Here is an 11,249-nt window from a genome sequence, read left to right as displayed (position 1 = left end):
GGAGAGTGTGGAGTTTGCATTTTTCTGGAAAGGGGCTGGTGCCCTCAGCTCCTGCCGCTTTTTCTTATGCCAAATATGGGGATAAGTTTCTAAATCCACTGGGTTTTGTGAGAGAAGCCAAAGTCTAGGTATTTAGTATAAGAGCTCTCAATTTTTTAAATCTAAAAAACCAATTCAAAATTAAAGCAAACAGGGACTTCTCTGGCAGTCCAGTGGTTAAGCCTCCGCACTTCCACTGCAGGGGGCACGGGTTTGATCTCTGGTCAGGGAGCGAAGATCCCACATGCCGTGCGGTGCAGCTAGTCTAAGACCAGCATTCGCTAGTCTTAGACCTTTGCTGAAGATCTGGGATTTGAAAAAGTCCTGAGCTCTAGCTGGAGGACGATCATCAACCTCTGGTTTGTTAAGCTGGAAGCAGAGGGTCGACCCCATGAACAAGGGCCTGGAGCAGGGGGAAGAGATGGGTAGTGCACAGAGGATGGAGGTGCCTCGTTCGCTGGCCCGGGAGCTCAGAGGAGCAGAGCACCTGGAAGTGAGGTTGGGGAGCTGGATTGGCCTGTAGGGCCCCAAGCAGGCTGGGAGTGGTTTCTTTCTGGAACAGGATCGGCCCTCGAGAGGGTTTTAGGAGAGTGTCAGGAGATGCCGCGTTTGGGAAGGATGTACCTTGTGTGCAGGGCTCCCACCTAAAGAGGAGTCCTGGGAGGAAACTGAAGCTGGCCTCCTGTGACCAGATGAATCAGGCGCGAGATGTGGGCTAAGGAAGGGGGACAGAAAAGACGCGAGCATTGAGTGGCCAGTAGAGAAGACGCAAACACGTCCAGCCATCTGCGTGGGATGGTGATGGAGCTGGGGCGGCACTGGGGGGGCCACGCCCCAGGCAGCAGGGCCGGGCTCTCTTCCATCATTGTGTACCTCCTCACCCGTCACCGGGGGCAGGACGGGGACTTCAGTGACCTTCCTCCTCCTTGTCTTTCTCGTGAGGAGGAAGTATTGCAATTTTCGCGTACTACGGCACCCAGGTTATGCTCTGTGGCTGCTCAAGAAAAGTTGCTGGCTTTCCAGGTGTTTCTCACTGACAGGTGAGAGCTGCCCTCGAGGATACTAGAAGCTGTGCAGTAAGGGTCAAAAACAAAGACGGAAGGGGTCCTAAGGGAAAGGAATGTTCCCCAGGCTAACACAGGGGCATCTGGGTGCCAATGGAACAGCAGCCAGAGAAAACGGCAAAGAGCTATCGGCATGATCCTGGGCTCCGTATGTACATCCTGGGTGGGTTACAATGAAGACAGTCCTCTCTGGTGACGGGGCCTTTATTTCTCTGGCAGCATGTGGAAAGGGTTAGGAACATGAGCAGGAATTCCAAGCTGCGAGTTGAGATTTGAGGTCTTCCTAAGAAAGAACGAGAAGCGGCTGGAGCTCTGGCTTTGGATGTCACCTGCAATGAGGTGGGAGCTCATGGAAGATGACGATAAACCCACCAAGAGGAGCAGAGCCCACATTTGCCATCCCCTCTCCCAAGGGACAGTTCCCAGTGAGGGGACCAAGAGGAATGCAGAAGGTGGAGGAGCCAGAGAAAAAAGGGAAATGACCCAAGGACTTTGTTGCTCTGTTGTTATGTTTGTTTAAGACCAATCACACCTGTACGACGGGAAGAGGCGAGAATGAAAGAGTAAAAGGAGAAGGAAGAAGAGAAAAGAAGCCATTTCAAGTTCGCCAAAGGCAACAGAATACACTCTCTTATCCGTAATTGTGTTTTATCATTACGAATAGGGAATGACAACAACGGTATCACTGCAATAAAATAATTCATCACACGTGGGATGGAGAGAACCAGGGAGAGAAATAAGAATATCACCACTCATTAGGACTCTGTGCTTGCTTCCACTGCAGGGGGCACGGGTTTGATCCCCAGTGGGGGAACTAAGATCCCGCATGCCGCAAAAAAAAATCACCACTCACAGAATACTTTACTTTTTTTTTTTGGGCTGCGTTGGGTCTTCTTTGCTGCGCATGGGCTTTCTCTAGTTGCGGTAAGCAGGGGCTTCTCTTGTTGCAGAGCATGGGCTCTAGGTGCGTGGGCTTCAGTAGTTGTGGCACACGGGCTCAGTAGTTGTGGCTCGCGGGCTCTGGAGCGCAGGCTCAGTAGTTGTGGTGCATGGGTTTAGGTGCTCCACGGCTTGTGGGATCTTCCCGGACCAGGGCTCGAACCGGTGTCCCCTGCCTTGGCAGGCAGATTCTTAACCACTGCGCCACCAGGGAAGTCCCTACTTTACCTTTTTGAAGACACTTCCAAACACACAGTCTGCACAGTAACTGGGAGACAGGTGGGCAGACATCGACCGCCCCGTCCCCTGACAGGGGGGGTCTCTGCAGCTGGTCTGGAGCACGCTGTCCATGCATGTTGGGTTATTACTGAAAGGGTAGCACATAAATTCTACAGGACAAATGTTTTTGCTTCAATAATCCATTTTTTCCTTCCTGGTGGAGTCCTTTTGTGGAAAGGTGAGCAAAAAGATACTAAATACATCCAGCATGACCTTGAAGGGGTAGAGTCCAGAGAATTTTCAGATAAAGTTTATGTATTTTTTCCTAAATATTAAAGAATATAGTTATTGCAAAAAAAAAGGAAAGGAAAACATAGAATGTATAAATAAGAAAATAAATACCATGTAAGCCCATCACTAGCACACAGTATTAACATCATGATGTGTTTTCTTACGGTCTTTTGAAATAATGCATAGCATCTTGTATGTACAATTTAGGGTTTTGTATTTTTCACTTAACATTACAAACTATTTGTAAACATTATCTTAATGACCACATAAAACATTCCAGTATGTAGAATAATATTCTATCATACGTACCATAATATAACCACTTTTCTATTTTGAGACGTTTAGATTCTAGTTATTTTAAGTAAAACTACAAAGAACTTTTCTATGCATAAAGCTTTTCTACAGTTCAGATCCCCTCCATAGAATAGATTTCACAAAGTATAAGTACACATCAAGGCTATGGACATTTTAGAAATTTCCAGAGTGGCTGTGTGGGTTTACACTACCACCCGTGGTGCAGGGGAGTGCCAGCTCTGCCTGTGCTAGCTGGGCTGCGTCCTAAAGTGCCACATCCAATGGACCCCTTCCCAGAGCCTTCAGTGGTCTCCTCCCCAAGAGAACCCCCAGGTGGAGGCCCAAGCGGAAGTGACTGGCCCAGGAAGACTAGGGGGGTCCGAGAAAATGTCTTCTATCTCTAGGTCAGGAATCTAATTTCTCTGTTCCCTGCCTGCAGACCGCAAGCCTGGACCTTATTCCCCAGCGCTTTCACAGGACTGTCGTTTGGGAATTGCCCGTCTCACGCTCGCCACCCCCCTACCCACCCCCAAGCTGGTAGGCAGCTGCTGTGAAATTTGTCTGGAGGTTCCTGGGGCCAAGGCTCAGTTTGCTCCTGGCGGCCTGAAAGGCTGTTCCCACTGCCCCAGGAACTTCGGAGCTGGGGTGCCAACGCATGGGTGGCTCCAGCCACCGACACCTGCGCACTGGGACACCTGTCTGTCTGGTCCACAGCTGCACCCCCAGCTCAGGACGGGACACGTGTCAGTAGGTGCTCAATAAATGCTTGCCGAATAGATGCATGGCCACTGCTGGGGTTCAGGACGCAGCTAAAAGGAGTCTGCTGGGGCTTTGAGCTTGTTTGAAGTTCTTGTTTGGAGATGTGTGAAGGAGTGTTTGGCGAGTGCTTGGCCGACAGTGGGGGTCTCCGGGACGGACTTCTTTTGGCCACTGCGGCTTCTTCCTCAGGAAGGTGTATCTGGCTGGCTGGCAGTTCTTATACAGACTCTCTGCCGGCTCTGCGCTTACCCCGCGTGCAGAGCGCTTGCTGGAGACGCAGGGTGCGGAGGGTCCGGGGGGCCCCGGGATGCCTTGGTGGGGGGGCCGGGGGCCGCGGGCTCGGCGGGGACGCGCGGGGACGCGCGGGGACGGGGCGGGGCGCCCTCTGGCTCCGGAGGCCCCGCCCGCCCCGCCGCGCACTTGCCCGCGGAGCGCGCCGCCTGGGGCGCGGCCGTCGGTGCCCTGCGCTTGGCTGCCGTGGACCCCGCTGCGCTCCCGGCTCTCTCCGCGCCCCAGACCTGGTAAGTCAAGAGCTCCGGCCTCCCGGCTCCTCGCCCGGCGAGCGATGCCCCAGGCCGGCGACCCTGAGCGGGCTCCAGGCACCCAGTCTCAGCCCCCGGGCCACAGCGGGCGCCCCCAGGCAGGAGGCGCCGCGACCCCCTTTAGTGGGAGACAGAATAGGTGGCTCGGCCTCACGCCTCCTTTCCCTCTGCCTTCTACACGTCTAGAACGTATGCCTAGAAAATCATCTCACCACCGAACAACGACAACATTTTCCCATTATTATTAAATTACAGTCGTTCCTGGAGAAAATTGGAAAAATACTTAAAAGCATCCAGAGAAAACTAAAACCGCCCATGATCCCAGTCCCCCGCTTGGTTTCAAAGACCTCCAGATGGGGCAATATTTGCAAACACACCCGGCCTCAAACGGAATCTTTTGTGGGGTTTTTTTTGGACCAGAAAAGTTTCTTGGGCCTTGGCATCTCCCCAGGGAAAAGGCGTGGGACACGCAGAACGTTACTGGTATCTGATCTTGATTGAAGTAACTGGGGAAAATGTGGAACTTTTAGAAGAAGGTGGACCCAGTAGCAGTCACGTGTTATGTGCTGAGTATATCACATGTTAATCCACCCCACCCCATCCCCGGCCCCTGCCCCCGCCCGACCCTCGATTTTTCAGACTGCTATATGTGAACTGTTTGAGTCCACTTTTAGGTTGAGAAGGAGCTTCCAGCTCCATTGAGGAAGGGCCTTGTCAATAACCACAGGTGTCACTTACGGTCACCATGGTGGGGAACTTTGCTGTGATCACACCGTTGCTTTAATTCATGTGATGAGTGAATTGCCAGAAGGCACTGTTGACTCTGATCTATGGGTTCCTAACCAGGGGGCGAAACCCCTCTGCACGCTCTGCTCTGTTTCATGCTGCTCAACAGAGATGAACTGAGGATGGGTCTGAGGAAGGCATTCTCAGTTTCCAGAATATTCAGGTATGTCTTGCTTTTGACAGGTTATTCCAAAGTGGATTGTTTTGAAAATAAAGTACCCTGTGAAGACATCAGAGGGATTCACTCCTGTCATCTTAAGTCTCTGAAGGCAGAGCTGGTGAGCCAGTTTCTGTGTGGTTCGGGCTTTCCGGTGGTCGAGTGGGACATTTACTCACTCATACATCCATGCATGCCTGCCTGCATCTGTGAATATTTACTGTGCTCCTGCCACATGCCAGACACTGTTCTAGTCTTCGGGATACGTGGGGACAACACAGGCAAAGATCCCTGCCCTCAAAAGCTTACATTTTGATAGGGAAGACAAACAATAGACAATGAACAGAATAAATAAGAAAAACTATACTAGGTGCAGGTGATCAAGTACTATGGATAAAAAGGAGAGCAAGATAAGAGTTACGGGAATTGGGGAGGATGGGTGAAAATTATGCTGTATTATTGACAATTACTGATGGCTTTAAACCTTTTTAGGAATAAGGTGGGTTGCAGATATATATAGTTATTAATATAGTTATACGTAACTATATTAAAAATATAAATTTTAATATACAAAATAAATAATGCTAATAAAATAAATATACATAAAAATAATTTAAATTTTATTATATCAAAACAGACTACATTGAAAGAGGTTTTCTTTTGGTTACACCAAGCTCTTTCCAGAGTGTATTCTATTTTGTTGATTATTTGCTCTCACATTCACATTGTAGTTGTATTAAATTTAATACTTTGCATGACCATTTAATTCAGCAAACCCATATGGACTCATTCTGGGGGCTGGAGTGAGGACAAGGTGAACGAGACAGTCTCTGATCTTCCTGAGCTCCTGGAAATGCATACACAAGCCTACAAATGATTACAACACAACTTAGAATCTGAGCGGTACAGACTGGGCACTATGAGGGCTCAAAGCAGGGGACGGGACATCTGGAAGGGGCTTCACAGGTTGGCATAGGAGTGTGCCTTTGGAGGACCAGTAGAATTTTGGCAGGCAGACATGGTGGTCATGACTCTCTTGCAGAGAGAGCAGCAAAAGCAAGAGATAGGAAAGTTGTGGGCTTGTTTCATGCCTCCCCAGTCGTCCCATCATCCCCAGTTTTCAGATGAGGAAACTGGGGCTCCCCAGATTCATTTAATTTGCTGAGGGTGAGATTCTTCCTTCTATGTGACTTCAGCTCCCTTCCCAGAATCTGGGAATCCTGCTGCCATCCATTCTCCATGCCAAAATGCTCATCCTTTTTCCCATATTGAGTTTGACCAGGTCCCTCTCATCAGCTCCCTGGTTCACATTTCCACCCTTCACACCCCAGAGCTCCTCTCTGTCACCCACAGAGAGGTCTGGGACGCTCTTAGTCCTGGGACCAGACTCAAGAACCACACCGCACATCCAGCAGGGAGGTGGCAGAAAGCCCTTTTCAGATCTTTGAGGACAGTCAAATGCGGTGCCTCTGTATAGGTTTAATCCTGACTTTTTGAGACCTTGGCCACCTTAGTGGTTCCTCTCCCGGGAGAGAGGAAGGTGAGAAGCCCAAGACAAAGCCAGCTGACTGCCTGGAAGAGTCTGGGCCCCTCTTTGCTTCTTTGCTGCTAGGAGGTAAATGTATCTCCAGAATTTGGACATCGCGTTTCGATAAAGATGAAGACAGCTGACAGTTATTTCCAAGGAAAATTGGCTCAGAGAATTCTTGACTCAGTGAGATCCTATTCCCCCAAATTAAGCTTATCCATAATTGTTTCTACCCTAATTCTGCTTCCTGAAACAAAAAAATGATGATTTCCAAACTGGATGCTCTTTCGAAGAAACGCTGCCAAGAATGGCGGGAATGTCATCCCCATCCCACCTGGGTAAGCAAGCTACGGTACCGTCTGGGAGCCGCGAGGAGTAGCTAGGACGGAGCCAGGGCTGGAACTCGGATCCCTGACATTCCTCTTTCCCTGACTTGCCCCCAGAATCTGTCCCTCTCAGTAGAGAGCTTGGAGTCAGCCACGAAAGCCTTGCCCTTTCAGTAAATGCGTAAGAAAGAATGAGAGGTGCGGTCCTAGGAAATCTGTTCTAAAAGCCTGTTATCGGTGCTGATATGAGACGGATCTGGAACTCCTGGGAGAAAGGCAGAAGGGGCGGTGTGTGCCTGGAACAGCGTGACATCACCTACTTCCCCCTCTCCCCTGGGTGCAGTTGGAGCGTTTGCAGGAGCCCGGGGTGCTGGAGGCCCATTTGCTGTCCTTTTGCAGCTCAGCTCGGCTGCCCACAGTTCCGAATCCTGAGTGATTCTCACTAGACCAGCAGCTCTGGGACCAAGCTTTGACAGAAAAAAATTGCACTAACCTTTGTTGGGGGCAGTGTCTATGCCTCCTGAAGAGGCTCAAACCCAGGCAGAAGCAGAAACTTCTAGACCCCCTCCCCACTTCCTTCTTTCTGGGCCCAATAAGGCCAGTTTGAGAATGTTTAGCACAGGCTGAGCGTCAAACTGGTTGTGATCGGAGCTGGACCTCCCTGGTTCCTGCTGCTTCTTCCTCCTCCAGCCCCCTATTCCCTGTGCGAGCTACAAAAAGCTGTGGTTCTCGCCGGTGGGGCAGAGGGGTCTCCTGATGGCATATGTAGGTCAGAAGCCAGTTCCCAATTAGGTAGACTCAGTTTTACCTGATACAAGTAGCCGGCTCCTTGGTTCCTTTGAGCTTAAATACAGATCTGCCTTCTCTCTGCAAGGTCCTGAGAACTCCTTTTTCTATGCTAATAAAATGTGAGTCCATGGCTAAAAGATTAAAGTTTAGATGTATTTTTGATCGGAGACGTGACCTTGGGCAAGTCAGCTCACCTCTGTGGAAACCAGTTTTCTATGAAGTTAAGACTGTTGGATCAGCTGGTCTCCAAATCCATTTGAGTCCAACAGTCTTAACTGTGGCCACTAGGCAGCGCTTTGGCATTATAATGGATGTGAACTTGGAGAATGGGACATAAACCCACAGCTGCTGTGCGGATTGGGTTCTGTGTCGTTCACACCATGCTGATTATTAGAGGACGTTGCCAAGCTCATTTTGTGACTCATTACGCAAAAACACCATGTGACCCAGCATGCAGGCCTTGGGGGCACACAAGGCATTTAGCAAAAGTGATACAATAAATTAAGTGTAAAGTCAGCAAAAGATTTTTCGTTAGAAATGCAGAGTTGTTATTTGAAAGGCAGTTAAGTAACTTGGCTTTTCTGGTCCAGCATAAAGTTACGACAGGCTTATCATAATTTGAGGTGCCAACGTGAGTTAGGACGGGGACAGCTAAGGTCATGGTAATGACTTGAGAATTTCTTTCCGCAACTCCTGTTCAGATTTTCTCAGGGACATGCAAGACCGAAAAAGAAAATCTGAAAAACAAACAAGATTGGGAAATTATGCTATGAAGTTATTATTTCTCTTCTTATATAATTCTTCCGGGTACTCTGCAGCACAAAAGACTGATTGGTTAATTTCCTAAGGGCCCACATCATAGCTCAGTGGTTCTCAATCTTGACTGCAAAGTAGGATCACCTGAGAAGCTTTGAAAAGTCCCAATGCCAGACAGGAACCCAGACCAAGGTCTGTCTTCCTCTTCTTATAAGGCCACCGTCCTATCAGATTAGGACCTTACATTTATGACCTCATCTAACTTAATTGCCTCTGAAAGACCCTACCTCCAGGTTCAACTGCATTAGGGGTTAGGGCTTGAACGTATGACTTGGTGGAGAGCACAATTTGGCCCATAGCATATAAATTAAAAGGCACACGTACGACGCAATGTGTGTATTAAGGGAACTCGTTCTGGTGATCACCTATGGAGGTAGGGACTGGGAGTGGTGAATAGAAATAAAAGTGAATCAATTTATCATTTGATCAGTCAAGAGAGGGCATTATGCAGATCCCAGGTGGCACACACCATGACAGAGTACTCCTCCGTCATACTCTGGTAGGGCACCCCTCTTACTGAGATTTTTAAAAACTGTGTGGGGGGTGTGTGTGGCGGGGGGTGGGGGGTTTGGGCCAATATATATTTTTTGATTTCAGGTTGCACTTTTCTTTTAGAAAGTTTTCCTGGGAAGTTTACTCTCCCGCAGTGAAACCTTGACTCTCAGGATGATCCTGTCTAACGCCACGGCTGTGACACCCTTGCTGACCAAGCTGTGGCAGGGGACAGTTCAACCGGGCAACAACACATCCAACCTGGCCCGCAGGTCCCTGGGCCACGATGATGGCAAGCTGGCGGCACTCTACATCCTCATGGTGCTTGGCTTTTTCGGCTTCTTCACCCTGGGCATCATGCTAAGTTACATCCGCTCCAAGAAACTGGAGCACTCCCATGACCCGTACAATGTGTACATCGAGTCTGACACCTGGCAGGAGCAGGACAAGGCGTACTTCCAGGCCCGGATTCTGGAGAGCTGCAGGGCATGTTATGTCATTGAAAACCAGCTGGCTGTAGAACGACCCAATGCATACCTTCCTGAGATGAAGCTGTCATCCTGACCCCGAGACTGGTCGGAATTGGACAAAGCCTCCCTGATGATCTGATTTTTCCAATTATATGTTCCTTATATTCTTTATTGCATGAGTATAATTCGTTTGTTTTGTTTTTTTTTTTCTATCATAAGGGGTGAAAGGTGGGTTAGTAACACTATATTTCTAAGATCACTTTCCTTCTATAATAGGCTGTGAGCCGTTCCCCAGTATGTGTGCCTGCCTTGTTAATTTCAGCAACATCCCTGAGATCATGGCCTCTGAGAATAAGAGCTGTATTTCCCTGACCCCCTTGCAGCTAGCAAGGTCCTGTGTATGAAGTTATGGCCAGTAGAAGTGGGAATGATGAGTGCAATTTCCCAGTGAGCCTTGAAGAAGAAAGGATGTGTCCTCCACTCTCCTTTCCTCCTTCCCCGTGGCTGGGACATGGATGAGGTGGTGAGCCAGCTTTGACTCTGGAAAAGGACAGTGTATTCACAGATGACAGAGCAATAAGAGTCTGGGTCCCTGGGCCATGGCATGGGGCAGGGTCTGGTCAATCACCAGCTCAGACTTTCGAGGGAAGGGAAACTAACTCCGATCTTCCTTGGGCCAGTGTTATTTTCGTTTTTGTTAAAGTAACAGAATCAATATCCTAACGAATACGCCTTCTTTATGGGACTGAGACCAAAGGCATAATGTTTCCATATTTGTTGCAAGCACACTTCCCCACTTGCTACGGGACAAGACTTACTCTGCCCTTTTCACTCGTACCCTCACCATGGTGGCTCTATCCTCCCCTTCCTCTCCTGCCTCCTATTCCCCCCCATGCCCACCCTTCACACACACACACACACCCCCAACACACGCTCATACCCACAGGCACACACATGCACACAGAAACACACAGAGAAACACACACAGATACACAAGGACACACACACACACTACCTACTCACATAGCGCAGTTGAGATGCAGAAGGAAAAAAATCCTGCTTCAGAATGTGTACCAAGGGGCAGGTACTCAGTTTTCATGGCAGGAGGGAGGGTTGCATCCACCACTTCAAGAGCTCAGGGGAAGGCGTGGGTGTGGGCAAGGGGCAACACACAGGACTGAGGTGGCAGGGCCTTTTGAGGTAACGTGCCCATCGTAGTTGAATTGTGACCCCCCCAAAACATCCTCTTAGCCCTTCAAGTCCTAACCTGTGAATGCAACCTTATCTGGAAATAAGGTCTTTGCAGATGTGATCAAGGAAGGTAAGGTCATTGGGGTGGGCCCTAATCCAATGTGACTGACATCCTTATAAGAAGAGGGAAATTTGGGCAGAGATAGGAGTGATGCAGCTGCAAACCAAGGACCACCAAGGATTGAGGGCCACCACTGGAAGCTGGGAGAGGAAAGCAAGGATTCTCCCGGACAGCTTTCAGAGGAAGCAGGGCCCCAAGACCCCGTGATTTCAGACTTCTGGCCTCCAGAACGGTAAGACAAGGGGTTTCTCTTGCTCAAAGCCACTCAGGCGGGGCTAGTTTGTTCCAGCAGTCATGGGAAGCTCATGCAGTGCCTCTCCCCTGACCACGCCTCCAGAGACAGCTCTTTCCTCCTGGCCCTTCTCACAAGAGAGAGATTCCCTTGGAAACTTCCCTCCCAACTGAGAGGTGGGAAAGGGATTCAGG

The 11,249-nt window shown here is 49.5% G+C and overlaps 1 protein-coding gene across 2 annotated transcripts; it reads left to right on the top strand.

Annotated features, from left to right (window-relative positions):
• Positions 1-4,043: 4,043 nt before the first annotated feature.
• On the top strand, positions 4,044-9,680 carry KCNE1 (potassium voltage-gated channel subfamily E regulatory subunit 1). 2 transcript variants are annotated; one of them, XM_059922286.1, is made up of 3 exons: positions 4,044-4,126; positions 5,117-5,211; positions 9,147-9,680. In XM_059922286.1, the coding sequence occupies exon 3, from the start codon at positions 9,216-9,218 to the stop codon at positions 9,603-9,605; it is 390 nt and encodes a 129-aa protein (XP_059778269.1). In that variant the 5' UTR covers positions 4,044-4,126; positions 5,117-5,211; positions 9,147-9,215; the 3' UTR covers positions 9,606-9,680. The 2 variants fall into 2 exon arrangements, with proteins under 2 accessions (XP_059778269.1, XP_059778268.1); XM_059922285.1 differs by having other exon boundaries at positions 4,050-4,126; positions 9,165-9,680.
• Positions 9,681-11,249: the final 1,569 nt, after the last annotated feature.

The sequence above is a fragment of the Balaenoptera ricei genome, chromosome 4 (genome assembly GCF_028023285.1).
Source record: "Balaenoptera ricei isolate mBalRic1 chromosome 4, mBalRic1.hap2, whole genome shotgun sequence".
Lineage (NCBI taxonomy): Eukaryota > Metazoa > Chordata > Mammalia > Artiodactyla > Balaenopteridae > Balaenoptera > Balaenoptera ricei.
This window is presented reverse-complemented; position numbering and strand designations above follow the sequence as displayed.